General features: G+C 41.6%; 1 protein-coding gene across 4 annotated transcripts in view; it reads right to left on the bottom strand.

Moving 5' to 3' along the window:
• Positions 1-20,336, bottom strand: part of BRF1 (BRF1 RNA polymerase III transcription initiation factor subunit) — a 239,089-nt gene that overhangs the window by 101,291 nt on the left and 117,462 nt on the right. For all 4 annotated transcript variants that reach the window (XM_045013916.1, XM_045013914.1, XM_045013915.1 and 1 more), the window contains 4 exons: positions 5,436-5,562; positions 1,835-1,874; positions 1,653-1,745; positions 567-845 (listed from right to left, as the gene is read on the bottom strand). In XM_045013916.1, coding sequence (XP_044869851.1) covers positions 567-845; positions 1,653-1,745; positions 1,835-1,874; positions 5,436-5,562 — 539 coding nt within the window. The remainder of the gene's footprint in view (positions 1-566; positions 846-1,652; positions 1,746-1,834; positions 1,875-5,435; positions 5,563-20,336) is intronic.

Here is a 20,336-nt window from a genome sequence, read left to right as displayed (position 1 = left end):
AACTTTACAAACCACTGAAGAATGAATTAAATATAATAGACTGACTCTTGATTAAGAGCAAAAGGAGACAGCCTCCTTGTTTGACTCCAATAAAGTATTTCCTGAAAAATGTTGCATCTCTTTTGAACTAAAAAAAAAGAACACGGGTACTTAAGATTTTCATTTCCAATTATACTTATAAAGAAAAAAATCCACTTGTTACCACATTGCTAATTGGAAGTATCAGGTAAAACAACATAATGACTGCAATGTTTGAAATATCCATATCAACTATCATAACAAGGTAAATCTATTTTACTAAGTTTAAAGGATATAAATCCTGAACCTTTCTGAGCAACTTCTGGTACTGGCCAGTGTCAAATACAAAATATTTGACCAGTTGAACCACTGGTCTGATCAAGATGGTCAATTCCTATGTCTCTACACTCCTATAACATTTACATTTCACAGAATTCCTATGTCAGCAACCATGCAGGTAACTGGAAATTAAACAGTGAAACCACAACAGTTTTCATATGTCTGACTTTTCTATTGTAAATTTCAGCTTACATTAATCTTGTACTTACTGTGGTCTCGATCCTTAGCGGATACACACTCTTGTATAGACTCTGTTATCCCAAGGCTGGCAGCAGTAGGGAGTGGGCCAAGCAGAGATTCTAGTGCAGGTGGCCATACAGGAGTTTCATTTCCATTTTTGCATTCTCTCCCTTCATTTTTCTTTAACCTATCTTTATCGAGAACTTCATTATAAAAGTCCTTGTTTAAATGATTAGCAGCTGCTTCCAGTTCTTCATCTTCTGCCTCCTCCTCTCCAAATACACTAGACGTATTATCTTCTATAGAGTCTGTAATGGGGAGGAAAAAATCAAATAACTTCATACCATCTGTTATAGAAACTAAATAAATGAAAAGCAGCTCACGTAAAAGAATAAAAACCATTTGAGAACAATCTGCAGAAGAACAGAGTATTTCAGTACATTGTATAAATATATAGAATTTCCAGATGTGCTTTAAAATCATTGCCTTGGCTTTTAAAATGTGTCTTCTGAAAATAGTAGTAATTTTAAATTGCTTGTATTGTGTTATCAAAATACTGCAAGTAAGTAGTCCTAGTAATATGAGCTAAATACTTGTAATGATAATTAAGGCTAATATTCAACCTATAAACAGTACTGTGAATATCTTCAGTGTGGGAACAGAGGGGCACAAAGGTACATGCTCACTGGTTTGGGGTAAATTTCATATTAACCAGGAACAATCTGAAGTACCAACACCACCTCTGCTAAATTGCACTTGGGAGTAATTTGTTACAGCCCTTCATGCCATTACAATAGTTGTATTTTTTAAAAATGTATACAATTTTGGCGAATTCCAGTACTACTCAAGTTGGTGTCTGATATTTGAAGCATGGTATTTTGTGGGCTGGCACTATGCATTCCGTTCCTCAGAGAATTCCAGTGTAAGTCAAGACTTAAACGTTTTGTTGCACTCAACATTTCACTGCATAATGTATGCAGCTGCATATATATAAATAATACACAACAAAGAAATGGAGCCGTATATAGCATAATAAAAGATCATACAAAATAACGTGAGTAGGATATGACTCCCATTGCCACTTCTAAAATATTCATGGTCTTTTATAGACTTACCATCTTTAGTCAAATTGGCAAATACTCCTTTTGCCTTTGGCCTACTATTTTCTAATTCATTCTCTATTTCATCTTGGTAAATTGATATTTCACCTGTGGCAATTAAATAAAAAGAAAGCTCAGAAATCATGAATGTTATTTGGTGTAACCAAGTGATATAGTGTATTCAATGGGACTTGTACCTTCAACATCTTCAAGCTTTTTTGACAGCGCTTTCTCAAGCTGAAAAGAAAAAAATGAGTAACAGAATGAAATATGAATATGCTACGATTAAATATTTTTAATATTGGTTCCTCTATTTAGAGACTTAAATACACATGGTACTATAGAAAGATGGTAATGTACATTTCTTCCCCTAAAGAGTTTGTAATCTAGGACAGACCAGACAGACAAAAGACGAGTATCAAAATACTGTTTGAAATAAAGTACTGATTAAACCAATATCTCAGCCTGACAGAGAGGAACTTTCACACCAGCTCACCTAAAATCAAGCCCCGACTCTCCCCTCTGTCCCCTCAGACATAGTGGAGAATAGCAGCTGCAGTTGCAGCTCCCTGATTCTTGGCCACCCAGCCGCAGCAGAAGTTGGAGAAGCTGGGTGCCTACTCTAACTTCCATCACCATCGTAAAGTCCATAATGAAGTTAACGTTAGCAGAAGATCAGCAATACGGGAGCTCAGTTGCATTGGAAGAGATTTCCCCTACACAAGGGGAATTCTCCTGGGGGAATCTGCGGCCATAAGCAGCTCAAAGTGAATATGGTAGACCAAAAAAATCCAGCCTACGAGAAACAATCCAATGTTAACAGTCATTCTAGTATTTCTCAAACTAGTATTTCAGATACCTGTGTTTAAACAGGGGCTCTCTCTCCCTCACAGTTCAGCTTGTTTCTCTTATGAAAATACTTCCGAATTCTAACAGTGTGGTCCAGAACATCGCATCTTAAAACAGGATGCTGTCATATTTTGTACAAACTTTATTTTAACACTAAATATAGTATTTTATACTAACTGATTCTGTGGTTAAGTAATAATCCTGTGTTTGTATCAGTATATTAATTTCACTCCAACAGACTAAGTCACAAATTCAACATTAGGCAAAAAGATGTGCTAAGAAGAAGCAGGCCCCATTGCAACTAACTCAGATCTGCGTAAACCTGAAGTAACTTCATTGTCTACACTCACGTAAGTGAAGAGAATTTGACCCTCTCTTTCTTGTTTATTGCAAATTACCTAGTTACATGTATGCTCTATCTGATGGTGGCAACAAATACTAAAATATTTTATAATAGAGGGCAAAACCTGTTTTGGGTGATTCTCAGAGGTACACAACATGCACAGCATAAACGGGAGCTGTGAGTACTCAAGAACTTTGAAGAATGTAGTGTTCAGATTATAAATTTATTTCATTCAAACGTTATAAATTAAAAATAAATGAAAACCAAAAAATCCCAATGATTTCAAAACATCGGAGCACTAGCTTTCAACTGTCGACCTTATTAACATTAGCTGTCAACTGTATTCTAGCGTCTCCATATATAATTGATATTTTTTTAAATCGTCTAGAACAGACACATAACACACACCTCTATGTAATATACTAATAAAAACGATCTGGTACTTAGGATTACAAACTGGCTATTTCTCAAAAAGCCATGCTCTATATTTGTGGCACACAAATAACATAATCTGCACACACACAAAGCCCACATGGCTGCAGAAGTTAGAACCTATCACCACTGCATGCAGAAGCTATGGCAGGAAACAACCACCCACAGATGTGCATGGGCAAGAATATAAGTGAAGACTGAGGTCTAAAAATATGACCCACAATGTCTACTAGGCTTTTGAATAAATTCTTCAGAGGCTATCATAACATGACCAATATTAAGGATGTTCACTTTCATAGAATCATAGAATCTCAGGGTTGGAAGGAACCTCAGGAGGTCATCTAGTCCAACCCTCTGCTCAAAGCAGGACCAAACCCAACTAAATCATCCCAGCCAGGGCTTTGTCAAGCCTGACCTTAAAAACCTCTAAGGAAGGAGATTCCACTACCTCCCTAGGTAACCCATTCCAGTTCTTCACCACCCTACTAGTGAAAAAGTTTTTCCTAATGTCCAACCTAAACCTCCCCCTCTGCAACTTGAGACCATTACTCCTTGTTCTGTCATCTTCTACCACTGAGAACAGTCTAGATCCATCCTCTTTGGAACCCCCTTTCAGGTAGTTGAAAGCAGCTATCAAATCCCCCCTCATTCTTCTCTTCTGCAGACTAAACAATCCCAGTTCCCTCAGCCTCTCCTCATAAGTCATGTGCTCCAGCCCCCTAATCATTTTTGTTGCCCTCCGCTGGACTCTCTCCAATTTATCCACATCCTTCTTGTAGTGTGGGGCCCAAAACTGGACACAGTACTCCAAATGAGGCCTCACCAGTGCTGAATAGAGGGGAATGATCACATCCCTCGATCTGCTGGAAATGCCCCTACTTATACAACCCAAAATGCCATTAGCCTTCTTGGCAACAAGGGCACACTGTTGACTCATATTCAGCTTTTCGTCCACCGTAACCCCTAGGTCCTTTTCTGCAGAACTGCTGCCCAGCCATTCGGTCCCTAACAACAAATAACTTGAAACCACATTTAGGACTGTTACAGAATATTTTCATATAAAATAATTGTCAAGCCAGTGTTCCTCAAATGAATTAAGCCACACACAAAACCAGTCTTTCAAGTACTGCATGCTGTATCACAAAACAAATGTTATGCACTCTGATTAGTGTTAACACCAGTATTTATTTTTGTATAATAACAAGTTAGACACAACATTTTAAGTAATGCCACATTTCCTAACCAAGGGTGTCTCCAGCAAGAACATTTGCAAGATTTTTTTGATCCAATTAAAAAGCAACTACTTTTCCAGCTGTGACCTTTACTAAGTAGGATAGAAGAGTGAATGTAGCACATATGAGAGGGGCAAAAATATCAGGCAGTTTCTCAAGGTTCACATGCAACAAAATCAGCTTAGCTGGTCACATGAGAGGCCCCAATTTCATAAGGAAATCTTGCCACTAGTATGATGTGGCGAGCGTAGTGGAAAGACTCATGCAGAGCAGGTAGACAGGAAGCAACTACAAAAAGGTAGTTAAGAGAGAACCATGCTCAGAATGGCGATCTGGCACCCAATGGGCACAGCATCGTCTTCCCAATGGGAATGAAGACTGGTCCTGGGGTACTGAACCCTGAATCCACCATATAAAAATTAGGTGCTCAGGAGTAAATGCCTTGCGAAAATAAGTACTTTTACTAAGAACAGGAGTACTGCTGTTGCCATGCTACTTGATCACCAACTTCCCTGGATTTGCACTGGGCTAAGCAGTGACTTTGCCCTTCTCCCCGTTCTTGCAGTGGTTGTCTAAGACTGCAGATACGATTTTGGGCCCTCAACAGGAGTCTTTTACTGTTACTATTGACAGGAATCTGAATGAGTCCGATTCTCCGGAGGAGTTAGTGAAAACTGGTGTGGAAGAAATCTCACTGCACCTTTTAACATGTGGCTGGTTTTAATGTGTGGCTATCTCCCAGCCAGTACAGAAAAAAATAAAATTTTGTTTGTGGACACTACCACCTATGCCTCCCACCCTCCCCATGAGAATATGGTGGTAGAAGCAGCAATAGCTAAGACTAAATTGGTCAGTCATGGCACGGCACACTATCAAGTCCAAAGCTGAAAACAGAGACAGAACCATAAGCAGCTCCAGATACAAAGTATTGATAGAATTCACCTCCTGTATCTTTAATTTTCTTTGACCAGCAGTAAATGAAGGAGGATCGCACTCCTCTTCCAAGTCAATCTTCATAAATTCATCTATCGTTAGCTGACTTGTTGGTGTATCTTCAAATTCTGTAAGCCTAACATATATACATAAAATTAAAATATACAAGATTTTATTGCAGTATCTTTTAGAACATTCTTTTTTAAACGAGCAGTTTTACAAAAGTTGACAAACTGATAAATTAAAGAATAAGCATGTCATCCTGAGAGACTGCAGCTCAAACAAATAAATAGATAATAAAATAAATAAAATAAATAATCAATCATAATACCCAGCTCTTACACAGCACTTTTCAAAGAAGATAAATATAATTATCCCCATTCTACCGATAGTGAAACTGAGGCACAGTAAGTTTTTTGTCAAGGAGAGACTCTGGACCTAAGTTCCCTCTAAGCTGTGTGGCTGCACAGCAGGCTATCAAGGGCCACACAGGCGGGGAGAGGCTCCTCTCCCCCAGCCCCAGCTCCGGAACTGCCCCAGCGGGGAGAGACACCTCTTCCCTGGCTGCGGGCTGCTGCGACAAGAGAGGGCTTGGGGGAATCTTCTCTCCCCGCCGCAGCTCTGGGACAGCCTGCACCCCAAACCCCTCATTCCCAGCCCCACCCGAGAGCCCGCACCCCCCACACCTCAACTCTCTGTCCCAGCCCTGAGCACCCTCCTGCACCCTGAACCCTTCCTCCCTGGTCCCACCCCAGAGCCTTCACCACCAGCTGGAGCCTTCACCCCCCCATGCCCCAACACCCAGCCCCCTCCTGCACCCCAAATCCCTCATCCCCAGCCCCACCCCAGAGCCCATACCCCCAACCAGAGCCCTCATTCCCCACACCTCAACCCTCTGCCCCACCCCTGAGCCCCCTCCCACACTCCAAACCCCTTGGCCCCATCCCCACCACACATCACCTCCATATTACTGCACATAACAAAATTCATTCCACACATGGACATAAAAAAATTGAGGGACCATTGCTCTGGACTGGAACAGCACAATCACTCTAGGTGATAAACTGGAAAAACCACATGGAGAAATAAATGTCTACTTTCTGGCTGACTTAAATCAGGGTTATCAATCCTAACAAACAAAAAATCACCAAATTTCCAAATTAAAACATGTATTTATCATTATAGCATAGGAATAAGTTTAAAATTATTCTTAGTGTATTAACATTACCATTAATTTACACAAAGCAGATCTACAAATAATATAATTTCAACGGTCTTGAAACAACCCATCTTCCCAAACAGAAGACAATGGACTGCAATGGAGAAAAGGGGTCATTTGTGCACTGAATACATGACATATATGAACACTTGTAAATATATACAGTAATATAATTAGCACTTGTTCAGTGGTTGCATTTTAAAAGTTACTATGTTAAGAATACAGAATCTCTCTGAAATCTTTCAAAAGAAAAGAAAATTAAGTAGGACCAATTTGTTGCATTTTCATCCATCCATCTCAACATTTGGTGGCGAAGTACTACTACATCCATTCTGCACATGGAGAAAACGAGACAGAGCAGTGAAGTGTAGAGCTGGTGGGAGGGCTCCATTAGAATGATTTTTGGTTGGGTTTTTTTGGACAGAACATGCCCTTTTCACAAAACTGAAATTCTCCATGGGACTCCTGACGGCCCCCCCGGGACCCCTGCCCCAAACACACACACATCCCCGCTCCCCGTCCTCTGACCGCCCCCGTCACCCCATCCAACCCCTCCTCTCATTCCTGATGGCTCCCCCGGAACTCTATCCCATCCAACCACCCCTTCTCCCTGTCCCTAACTGCCCTCCGCCGCCCCATCCAACCCCCCCTCCTTCCTGACTGCCCCCCCGGCACCCCTGCCCCTGTTCTCAACCCCCCTGTTCTCCACCCTCTGACCACCCTGACCCCTATCTACACCCCCACCACTACCCCAAACTCCCCAGCTCTCTATCCAAACCCCCCTCCGCCCCCTTACCACGCTGCCTGGAGCACCGGCGCTGCCCGGCTGGAGCCAGCCACACCATCGCCACCATGCAGCAGAGAGGACTGGGTCAGGCCAGGCTTTGCAGCTGCGCTGCTCCAGGAGCTCGCACCCCACCACCCAGAGCATTGCGCCAGTGGCGGGGCAAGCTGAGGCTGCGGGGGAGGGGAAACAGCAGGGGAGAAGGCCGGGGGTAGCCTCCTGCGCCAGGAGCTCAGGAGCCAGGCAGGAGGGTCCCGCGGGCTGGATGTGGCCCACGGGCTGTAGTTTGCCCACCTCTGTTCTAGGCACTGTACAAAGAATAAGAGAGAGTCCCTGTGCCAAAGAGCTAACAATCTAAGTAGGAAAGAGGCAAAGGGTGGTAAAAAGGAAGTATTATTACCCCCATTTGACAGATAGGGAACTGAGGCACAGAGACATTAAATGCCTTGCCCAAGACCACAGATAGGCAGCACGGAAACTGATCCCATACCTCTCAAGTCTTAGTCCAGTGCCTTCACCACAAGGCCAACCATCCTCTTGTAGGTAACACTTCTACATGACCCTTTCTATCACAGCCTGAACAGCGTTCATAAATTCATATACTAAATACTTATTGTATTAGCATCCAGACGCCACAATCAGGACCAGACCCCCTACTGAATGAAGTACTGTGCAAAACAGATACACCTGGTTCCTGCCCCAAATTTGGCTACTGCCTGAGGCCTCAATCTTGCAAGCAGTTCCACATGGGTGCACCCTGCACCTGTATGGAACTTGCAGCATCAGGTCCTCAGAGAATGTGTATTGTGAGAGAGAGGGAGATATTATACATCACACACATATGCATGTGCACATACACTACTTTTTAGCTATACATAAACATATAACTACTTTCCTTAACTACCTGCCTGAAATATCTAGCCATTATACATTGTTTAAATTATGTACAAGCCTTTCACCAAATTTGTCGGTGTTGGAATTATGCCATCAAGACAACAAATTGCTAAACACATGACATTAGTTTTGCAGTTAAGAAATACTGATGCAACCATAACTGTTGCATGTTAAATTCAAGGGTGTATGAAATTCTGTCATAATAAAATTTATTTCCTCGATTAAATTCTACATAATACTATAAAAAGAACAGGAGTACTTGTGGCACCTTAGTGACTAACAAATGTATTTGAGCATAAGCTTTTGTGGGCTACAGAAAGCTTCAGTAGCCCACAAAAGCTTAAGCTCAAATAAATTTGTTAGTCTCAAAGGTACCACACGTACTCTTGTTCTTTTTGCGGATACAGACTAACACGGCTGCTACTCTAAAACCTACATAAAACTATATCTCACTTTCATTGTGTCCTTTTTATCTAAAGAAAAATGAAATGAGAGTGGCCAGTTTTAAGCTATGTGTAAAAGGAAAATAAGTAGATGTACAAATTAAGATATTATTTGGCTTGACACCAAGTCAAAAAAGGCATTAAAAACTGAAATTTGGCAGACGACTATTTTCTATTTATAGCAGAAGCGGTAGCAACCACTAGAGTTAAGGCTGAAATACAACTCCCAATATAACCCTTCCCCCTCCCCCTTTTAAGGATTTCTGACAAACTCCCTCATAACAAATTCCTTTGGGGCCAACATTCTCCAGAGTTTGGTCTGTGCCAACAGGCATCCCCCACATACACTCCCCCTCCACCCCGGAAAAGATACAGCAAAGTCTGTTCCACTGTTTTTGTTCAATCCATATATGTACAAAAATATACTTTTCCTGTGTGTTCAGTTCAGAAACATTGTGCACACAGCTCAACAACAGTGGAATATTATTGAGACTTGGTTTGGTTTGTGGATCTTACTGGAGTCTAAGAAACAAGGCAAGTTTGAAGGAAACAAGGGCAGCCATCATGCAGCTATGGGCACTGACATTTTTTCACCCATGCACACCTTCCACAGGGGATTTCTTAGCCCAACCTACAGCTAGGAAGGATGGGGGTGCCCAAGTGCTGCTGACTTAGCAATTCAGTTTTTCTGCTCACTCACTGAAAACCAAATTGTCAAGGGCTTTTAAAGTACAGACTATAAACACTTCTGAGAGTTCCAGGAAATGTAAAATCTGAGAGGGATCGAGTGTAGAGGGTAGGAAAGGCCATGAGACTCCTCTCACCTATTCCCCAGAGAGGGAGGCCGGGGTGGGGGGTGGGGGGGGGAGAAATCAGTTGAAGCTGCCAGCAAGGAGTGAAGAGGGGCAGAAAAGTTTTTTAGACACTTGCAGTAACTAAAACAGGCACCAACTGATGGACTGCCTATGCATACACAAAAGCCTGACTCCAATTCTGGGGAGTGAACAATGTGGAAGAAGGACACACTGGAGCAGGAGTGGTGGAGCTTTCCAAAGAAGGACAGAGCGGTGTGGTTCTGGAGGGAAATTTTAAAGAGGCATACACAGGATATGTACTTTTGACATTTTCTTTTACGTTGTCTCTTACTAATGGTCTTTTTTAAATGTTAAAGGGTATTTTAGTGCATAACAAACAAAAAGAGGAAGAGTTACATATGAATCAGAGTTCAGAATGTTATATCAGATACCAAAGGAAAACTGCAGTGCATTGTAAGTTACATGGTAAACAGGTTTCAGAGTAGCAGCCATGTTAGTCTGTATCCGCAAAAAGAACAGGAGTACTAGAGACTAACAAATTTATTTGAGCATAAGCTTTCGTGGGCTACAGCCCACTTCATCGGATGCATGTAGTGGAAAATACAATAGGAAGATATATATACACACAGAGAACATGGAACAATGGGTGATACCATACACACTATAAGGAGAGTGATCAGTTAAGGTGAGCTATTATCAACAGGAGAGAAAAAGAACTGTTTGTAGTGATAATGAAAATGGCCCATTTCCAGCAATTGATGAGGAGATGTAAGGAACTGGTGGGGAGGGGAATAAGCATGGGGAAAAAGTTTTACTTTGAATAATTTTTTTTTAAATTTTTTTTAATGGCCCATCCACTCCCAGTCTTTCTTCAAGCCTAATTTGATGGTGTCCAATTTGCAAATTAATTCCAATTCAGCAGTCTCTCATTGGAGTCTGTTTTTGACTTTTTTTGTGGTAATATTCTGACTTTTAGGTCTGTAATCGAGTGGCCAGGGAGATTGAAGTGTTCTCCAACTGGTTTTTGAATGTTATAATTATTGATGTTTGATTTGTGTCCATTTATTATTTTACATAGAGACTGTCCGGTTTGGCCAATGTACATGGCAGAGGGGCATTGCTGTCACATGATGGCATATATCACATTGGTAGATGTGCAGGTGAATGAGCCCTTGATGGTGTGGCTGATGTGATTAGGTCCTATGATGGTGTCACTTGAATAGATATGTGGACAGTGTTGGCAACGGGCTTTGTTGCAAGGATAGCTTCCTGGGTTAGTATTTTTGTTGTGTGGTGTGTGGTTGCTGGTGAGTATTTGCTTCAGGTTTGGGGGCTGTCTGTAAGCAAGGACTGGCCGGTCTTCCAAGATCTGTGAGAGTGATGGATCGTCCTTCAGGATAGGTTGTAGATCCTTGATGATGCACTGGAGAGGTTTTAGCTGGGGGCTGACGGTGATGACTAGTGGCGTTCTGTTACATTCTTTGTTGGGCCTGTCCTGTAGTAGGTGACTTCTGGGTACTCTTCTGGCTCTGTCAATCTGTTTCTTCACTTCAGCAGGTGGGTATTGTAGTTTTAAGAATGCTTGATAGAGATCTTGTAGGTGTTTGCCTCTGTCTGAGGGGTTGGAGCAAATGCAATTGTATCGTAGAGCTTGGCTGTGGACAATGGATCGAGTGGTGTGGTCTAGATGAAAACTGGAGGCATGTAGGTAAGTATAGCAGTCAGTAGGTTTCCGGTATAGGGTGGTGTTTGTGTGGCCATCATTTATTAGTACTGTAGTGTCCAGGAAGTGCATCTCTTGTGTGGACTGGTGCAGGCTGAGGTTGATGGTGGGGTGGAAATTGTTGAAATCGTGATGGAATTCCTCAAGGGCTTCTTTTCCATGAGTCCAGATGATGAAGATGTCATCAATGTAGTGCAAGTAGAGTAGGGGCATTGGAGGATGAGAGCTGAGGAAGCGTTGTTCTAAGTCAGCCATAAAAATGTTGGCATACTGTGGGACTATGCGGGTACCTATAGCAGTGCCACTGATTTGAAGGTACACATTGTCCCCAAATGTGAAATAGTTATGGGTGAGGACAAAGTTACAAAGTTCAGCCACCAGGTTTGCCGTGACATTATCTGGGATACTGTTCCTGACGGCTTGTAGTCCATCTTTGTGTGGAATGTTGGTGTAGAGGGCTTCTACATCCATAGTGGCTAGGATGGTGTTTTCAGGAAGATCACTAATGGATTGTAGTTTCCTCAGGAAGTCAGTGGTGTCTTGAAGATAGCTAGAACTGCAGGTAGTGTAGGGCCTGAGGAGGGGGTCTACATAGCCAGACAATCCTGCTGTCAGGGTGCCAATGCCTGAAATGATGGGGCATCCAGGATTTCCAGGTTTATGGATCACAAAGTACAACTATTTTCCCATGCTTATTTCCCCCCCACACACACACACACATACAGTTCCTTACATCTCCTTATCAATTGCTGGAAATGGGCCATTTTCATTACCACTACAAGCAGTTCTTTTTCTCTCCTGCTGATAATAGCTCACCTTAACTGATCACTCTCCTTATAGTGTGTATGGTATCACCCATTGTTCCATGTTTTGTGTGTGTGTGTGTGTGCGCGTGTGTGTGTGCGTGTGCGTATCTATCTTCCTACTGTATTTTCCACTACATGCATCCGATGAAGTGGGCTGTAGCCCACGAAAGCTTATGCTCAAATAAATGTATTAGTCTCCAAGGTGCCACAAGTACTCCTGTTCTTTTTTATGGAGAACAGGGATGCTTAATTACTATTTGTATAATCTCTAATGTGGGAAAGGCAGCAAGACCACAGACTGCCGCTGCAGCCCCTGCATAACCACCCTCTCTCCTCCCCAAGTTCCATAGCCTCCTCACCCAGACACCCAAGAACACGAGGAGGGAGGCTACAGGGACCCACCCACTCAACCATAGAGGATCGCCCAAGCAGCAGAAAGCTGGCATATACGAACTTTTGATTTGGTTTCTGGACTTATCCTTCCCTCCTCCTCCACCCTCCTAACCCAATAACCCCCCTCTCCCTCGGTCTACCTTCTGATTTCTCTCAATGTGTTGTGCAACAAATAATAAAGAACAGTTTTTAAACAATTTTGACTTTATTTCCATATATATGGCTTCCAAAGCTTCTCTGATGTGCAGCACACCCTGCTGCACTCTTCTAATCGCCCTGTTGTCTGGCTATGCGAAATTGGCTGCCAGGCATGTTGCCTCAACCTCCCACCCCGCCATAAGCGTCCCCCCCTTACTCTCACAGATATTGTGGCGCACACAAGCAGCAATTACAATTGGAATATTGGTTGTGCTGAGATGTAACCGAGGCAGTAAACTGCGCCAACACGCTTTTGAACGTCCAAAAGCACATTCTACCACCATTCTGCACTTGCTCAGCCTATAGTTGAACTGCTCCTTACTACTGTCCAGGCTGCCTGTGTATGACTTCATGACATTAAGGGGTAGGCTGGGTCCCCAAGGATAACTATAGGCATTTCAACATCCCCAACCGTAATTTTCTGATCTGGGAAGTAAGTCCCTTCCTGCAGCTGTCCAAACAGACCAGAGTTCCTGAAGATGTGAGCGTCATGTACCTTTCCAGGCCATCCCACGTTGATGTCAGTGCTTCACCAGTGCTTGCAGCATCATGGAAAAGTACTCCTTGCGGTTTATGTACTGGCCGCCCCGGTGTGCCAGGGCCAAGATAGGGATATGCATTCCGTCTATTGCCCCGCTGCAGTTAGGGAACCCCAGCGCATTAAAGCCATCCACAATGGTCTCCACATTTTCCAAGGTCACTACCCTTGATAGCAGCTGGTCAACGACTGTGTTGGCTACTTGCAGCACAGCAGCCCCTACAGTAGATCTGCCCACTCCAAACCGATTCCTGACTGACCGGTAGCTGTCTGGCTTTGCAAGCTTCCACAGTGCTATGGCCACTTGCTTCTCAGCTGTGAGGGCTGCTCTCATTTTGCTGTCTTTGTGCAGGGGACAGCAAAGTTCCATGGAAGTGGCCCTACGCATATGAAAGTTTCGGAGACACTGGGAATCATCCCAGACCTGCAACACTATGCGGTCCCACCAGTCTGTGGGGAAAGCAGTTTGCGGCGGAAGTGTGAGTGTCCTTTTCGAAGGACCGTGGCGGCGGTCGAGCATCCACCGAAATTTGGCGCCATTTCGGCAGATGCTCAATCACCGGCCAGGACAAGGGCGCATTTAGATGGCGCCCGCGGGCACCGGGTTGGGGACCCCTGGTGTAAGCATAGGGGCCAATTTATCAAGTTTTTCTTGCAATGATTTCACCCAGATCTATAACAGCAGAACCTTTTGGTAATGATGGCTTGGGGTTTGGGGGAGGGGTTTGGTTCTCTCTAACTGAAATTAAAATTCATACACTGCAAATGCTTTGAAACAATTCTGGTCTAACATTCCACTTCCCTCTAAGTGAAGTTTCACTACTGTACTGAAGTTCACCATCAGTAGGTTCTATTGTGAACTGTATTTTAAAAATTAATCCTTTTTTAGAAATTCCATGGGTAAAAAATGACGATTTATTAAAAAACCTGAACAAGTATTTCATTTTTATTTACAAGTATTTAAAAATAAGATGTATTTATTTCCATTGAAGAAACGCCTCAGATCTTCAAACAGGGATCAGGGCCCTGTTGTACTAGATACTGGACAAACACTGTGTCCCTGCTCCAAAGAGATTACAAGTTAGAATTTAGCAATAACTAACAGGTGAATAAATGGATAAACAAGGGGGAGACTATTGACTGAAGGAAAAATGGTGATAGTGGAGACAGGTGCATTATATAAAGATATAAATGTAAGGGATAAACTAATACAAATATTAAGGAATTTAAAAGCCAATTCATATGTATCATCAAAACTGATACAGAGAAATAAAAACTTGACTGGCTAGTTAATATTTGTACAGTGATTTGAATCTATGAAGTAATATATAAATCAATATTATTCCAATTAGATTGGCGATGAAACAGATCGAATTTTCAGTGCACTTATAAATACTTAATACATTTTGTTTCAACAATTAGGATGAGTTGTACATTTGAATTGTGTGCCTCAAATTACAAAGCTACAAGGCCTTGTGAAGTGATTGTTAAGGTTATTTACTGCAGCTCTCCCAAAAGAAAAAGAAAATGGTTTTAAACCAAAACATACAAGTTGAAAGTAATTAAGATCTCTTGTTTTAAATGCAAGTGACAGGATCTGTTGTGTCACCATTATGTTTTGTTGCTTTTACCTTGCAAACGGGGTTTCTTTTTATGATCAGGTGAACAATTCTGCAAGATGAGAAGCTGAATTACTTAATACCCATTAATGTCACATATCTGTGAGCCTCCTGCTGAGACTACTGTTCTGATAAATAGCATTGGCAGATTTTTGGCCCAAAGGCTAATAAGTAGGGCTCAATTCACCCCAGTCCCCAGAGAAGAGGGTAAATTGACCCAGCCTGCACTGTCCGAGGCAGTTGTGCTACAGAGGATTAGGATTAAACTCCCAAGGAAGGAGGACAACTATAACCTATAGCAGTGGCTCCATAGGTAGAATGCTGCCATGGATTACACTGAATGGGCACCTCCCCCAGGTGCCTTAACCACATCATCTCCCCAAACCACACTGCCCACTTTTATGACTGTATAACACCAACCGCAGTGACGGAGTTGAGAGTACATTGTCATGATCCAACCCCCACAAGGCACATTTTCTGCCACAGACACTGGCATAATCCAGGAGCAAATCCACCGTCAGCAGCAATTTAACAAATTGTAAGAATAAATCAAATAGTAAGGCACAACCAGGAGGCTCTGAAATACCAGTATTATTTTTAATAACTTCGACTAAAATGTGTAGTTTGGTTTAACAATTTTCAGGGAAAAGTACTCAGCAGTATGGGTGATATTTTAACATTGTCTATTAGTATTTACAACTAGTCCCATTCCCATCTACACAAAGCGATAACAGTTCTTAATACAATACAGCACAGAAACAGTAATAATTAAAAATAAATAAAAGTGTACTTCATATGATAAGAGGGAGATTTAAGCATGTGAAGCAAGTACTTATTAATTCAGACAACTTCCATTAAACGATATTTCAAGATTCTAATTCTTGAAAGGAACGAAAAAACCTTTGGCTACAGAAACACTTATTCAAAGGGATTTTTTTTATTTGCCTTCGCTAAATACCATATAATGTGCTCTTATTTCAAAAACATCAATCAAGTTTTATAGATTCGTGATAAATACAGTTGTAATTATAGCTCCCTGAAAATATTCAGCTGTCACATTTACCTTGTCAAAGTAAATAACGCTGTCATTTCAGCTGATGTGTGTGACTGGAGTAAACATTTTAAAGCATGAATTTTACAACAAAATTTCTTCACTTAAACAATTGGTCAAAATTAAATTTACTTCCAACTGCAATTTACTATGCTTATTACTACTCTTAATAAAAATTAACACTTAAATCATGAATTATAAAATGTGTATTAAAGAACATGCCCATTGACCAGACAGCAAAGTGACGTTAGTACTGATATATCCCCATCATCATAGCATACAAGCATCTCACAATGAATTTATTCTCATAACAACCTGTAAATTACGGAAATATCATCATTCCCATTTTGAAGATTCCGAATTGTATCACAACTATTTTTCACAACTGAAAAGCGAACATTTGAAACTAGTACTTAATATCTAATTAATTAGCTGCACCTAGATGCTCTATAGCTGATCACTGGGTAAAAAATTTCCTCCAAAGATAAAATTTAACAAAATGTGGGTAATATTGGAGATGGACACATTTACCTACTGAAAGGAAAAAAATCGTCTTTTCCTAGCTGGATGATTGGCACCTGAAAGGACATTCGTTCCTCAAGGTTCAGACAGCAACCATGAAAGCCCTGAGTCGCCACTTAACATGGGAAAATCTACCCTCTCACCCATTTAATATAGACACTTCATCAAGGCCACTCTGGACTCCTTCACCGCCAGAACCTATTTACCCAGGGACAGTTTGTCACCACATCCGACCTTCTTATAAACATATAATAGAGCCCACAAACCACAGCAAATGCTTGCCTACAACTTCTGGGTCACATGGCATCCTGTACATTTGTGACACCCAATGCAAGACTACATTCTCTGTGTCTCTAAGCCTAGTTTAAAACAGTCTGCATCCCCAACACAGTCTATCCAAATGGGTTTCTGTACCCCAGTGGGCCTCAGAGTCTCTCATTGGACTTTCATGACTGAGAAGGACCTGGAGTGGTGGTGTGTTCTCCTCGCTCCTCCGCTCTCCCCTGCCCCCCTCCCCAAATTACCCTCATGTCAGAACATGCAGGCGCAGACCTGCAGACACTGCTGTTGAAAATCTTCAAGCAAGAGCACATGGGTATGTGTGCATCCTGACGTGGAGCACCCATAGGGGGACACATTTTGAAGAACCCCAGTTACTGTACAAGTTAAGTAACCTCTCCTTCCCATCTGTAGCCACAGAGTATGTGGCCTTGTTGGTGACATCGAGCAATGGTTGAAGAGATGCTTTGGCAACTGTCTGACACCTGTAATAACGGCCTGAAATTGTTCCCTCTAATCCTGAGGCAGGTGATCAATAAAATATGTAAATTTGGAATAGTTTGTGAAGTCATACTTTGCCATAAAGGCTTGGTAATTGGCTACTCTGAACTGTAGAGAGACTCTCGGCTTGGTTCTAGTCTCTGGCATCAGACTCAGTGCCTTCGAAGCATAAAGACAGCACCACTCTGTAGGATTTCTCAGTGTGCAACTTCTTGGTCGGTCCCGCAGTTGGTACCGGAAAGAACAGGAGCATTAGCAATATCCTTACCAGGACATGAGGTTGCCTGAGCTCCAGACTGCAGGGATGACTTTCCCCTTTTCTTGTCCCATTCTGGGAAGTCAGGTCTTTTCCTCTTTGAAGGTTTTGACAGTCCCATAAGGCCCCCAGAATCTTTGCTTATCAAAGAATCGAAGGCAGGAGGCCACTCCAGTGTACAGGGGTTTAATTCTGTCCTCCCTCAATTTCCCAGGTCTGCTCTTAAATCCTGAGCAGATCTTACATTTGGTGGGAATGTGGCATGTCTGACAGGATTTGGAGTCTGAGGTCTTGGGAATAGCCCGTACTCAAGGCTAGGGATCAACTACCTGAAAGGGGGTTCAAAAGAGGATGGATCTAGACTGTTCTCAGTGGTACCAGATGATAGAACAAGGACTAATGGTCTCAAGTTGCAGTGGGGAAGGTTTAGGTTGGATATTAGGAAAAACTTTTTCACTGGGAGGGTGGTGAAGCACTGGAATGGGTCACCTAGGGAGGTGGTGGAATCTCCTTCCTTAGAAGTTTTTAAGGTCAGGCTTGACAAAGTCCTGGCTGAGGTCCAAGAAGGCCCAAAGTGGGTGAGAAAAAAAAGGGGGGGAATGCCCCCCCCCAAAGTGCTGACTATGCTAAATTAACTGCAAATAAAGACAAATAAAGAAAATACTAAGAAAAAATAAAATGTAAGCAAGAGTAGCAGCCAGCCACGTGGCTACCAAAAGCGGACACTGCGATGCTCCATCGCAAGCCCCAGGCAGTTGAGAAGGAACTAGAGTGGCGGTGGGTCCACCCCTCTTTATCTACCCTTGTGTCAGGGCACATGGGCATCCAGGACACAGGCACAGACCCACGGACACTGCTGACGAGAATCTCCAATCAAGAGCTCACGGGCACAGGCATATCCAAACACGGAGCACCCATAGGTACACTACTCAAAGAATAATGGGTGAATATTTCACAATTTGGTTACTTTTTACTGAATTCGTGGGGAAAAAGTTAGAACTCTCTAGTAGTCTTCCAGCTGTACTCATTTTTTGTTTTCTCATTAATAATTAATTGTGCTGTTAATAATAGAATACCATTTATTTAAATATTTTGGATGTTTTCAAATATATTGATTTCAATTACAACACAGAATACAGAGTGTACAGTGCTTACTTTATATTTATTTTTAGTACAAGTATTTTCACTGTAAAAAAAACAAAAATAGTATTTTTCAATTCACCTAATACAAGTACTGTAATGCAATCTCTTTATCATGAAGATTGAATTTACAAATGTAGAATTATGTACAAAAAATAACCGCATTCAAAAATAAAACAATGTAAAACTTTAGCACCTACAAGTCCACTCAGTCCTATTCCTTGTTCAGCCAATCGCTCAGACAAAGAAGTTGTTTACATTTGCACGACATAATGCTGCCTGTTTCTTGTTTACAATGTCACCTGCAAGTGAGAACAGGCGTTCTCATGGCACTGTTGTAGTCAGCGTCGCAAGATATTTATGTGCCAGATGCACTCAAGATTCATATGTCCCTTCATGCTTCAACCACCATTTCAGGAGAATGCATCCATCCCAATCATTGGTTCTGCTTGATAACAATCCAAAGCAGTGCGGACTGATGCATGTTCATTTTCATTATCTGAGTCAGATGCCACCAGCAGAAAGTTGATTTTCTTTTTTTGGTGGTTCAGGTTCCGTAGTTTCTGCATCAGAGTGTTGCTCTTTTAAGACTTCTGAAAGCACGCTCCACACCTCATCCCTCTCAGATTTTGGAAGACACTTCAGATTCTTAAAGCTTGGGTCGAGTACAATAGCTATCTTTAGAAATCTCACATTTGTGCTTTCTTTGCGTTCTGTCAAATCTGCAGTGAAAGTGTTCTTAAAATGAACAATATGTGCTGGGTCATCATATGAGACTGCTAGAACATGAAATACATGCCAGAATGTGGGTAAAACAAAGCAGGGGACATACAATTCTCCCCCCAAGGAGTTCAGTCACAAATTTAATTAACGCATTATCTTTTTTAACGAATGTCATCAGCATGGAAGATGTCCTCTGGAATGGTGGCCAAAGCATGAAGGGACATACGAATGTTTAGCATATCTGGCACATAAATACCTTGCAATGGCAACTACAAAAATGCAAGGCAAATGCCTGTTCTCACTTTCAGGTGATGTTATAAATAAAAAGAGGGCAGCATTATGTCCTATAAATGTAAACAAACTTGTTTGTCTTAGCAATTAGCTGAACAAGAAGTAGGACTGAGTGGACTTGCAGGCTCAGAAATGTTACATTGTTTTGTTTTTGAGTGCAGTTATATAACAAAAAAAAAATCTACATTTGCAAGTTGCACTTCCATGACAAAGACATTGCACTACAGTACTTGTATGAGATCAATTGAAAAATACAATTTCTTTTGTTTATCATTTTTAGAGGGCAAATATTTGTAATAAAAAATAATATACACTTTGATTTCAATTACAACACAGAATACAATACATATGAAAATGTAGAAAAACATCCAAAATATTTAATACATTTCAATTGGTATTCTATCGGTTAACAGTGTGATTAAAACTGTGATTAAACATGATTGATTTTTTTTAATCGCAATTAATTTTTTTGTGTTAATCATGTGAGTTAACCGTGATTAATCAACAACCCTACACATTAATGATTATGTCCTTCTTTTAGTATTTTGAGTTCCAATTATTTACCTTGATATGAAGTGTCCAAAAATATTTTTCAAGAATAGTGTCTTCAAAATTAAAAGACAAAAAGGTACATGGAAAATTTTCATGTTCAGGTTCTGGTCACAACCACTTGCGACCTTAAATTAAATTGGCACCTTGGTTTTTATTATGCTCA

The sequence above is a fragment of the Mauremys mutica genome, chromosome 4 (assembly GCF_020497125.1).
Source record: "Mauremys mutica isolate MM-2020 ecotype Southern chromosome 4, ASM2049712v1, whole genome shotgun sequence".
NCBI lineage: Eukaryota > Metazoa > Chordata > Testudines > Geoemydidae > Mauremys > Mauremys mutica.
The sequence above is the reverse complement of the archived record's forward strand: the minus strand, read 5'-3'. Positions and strand labels throughout refer to the sequence as shown.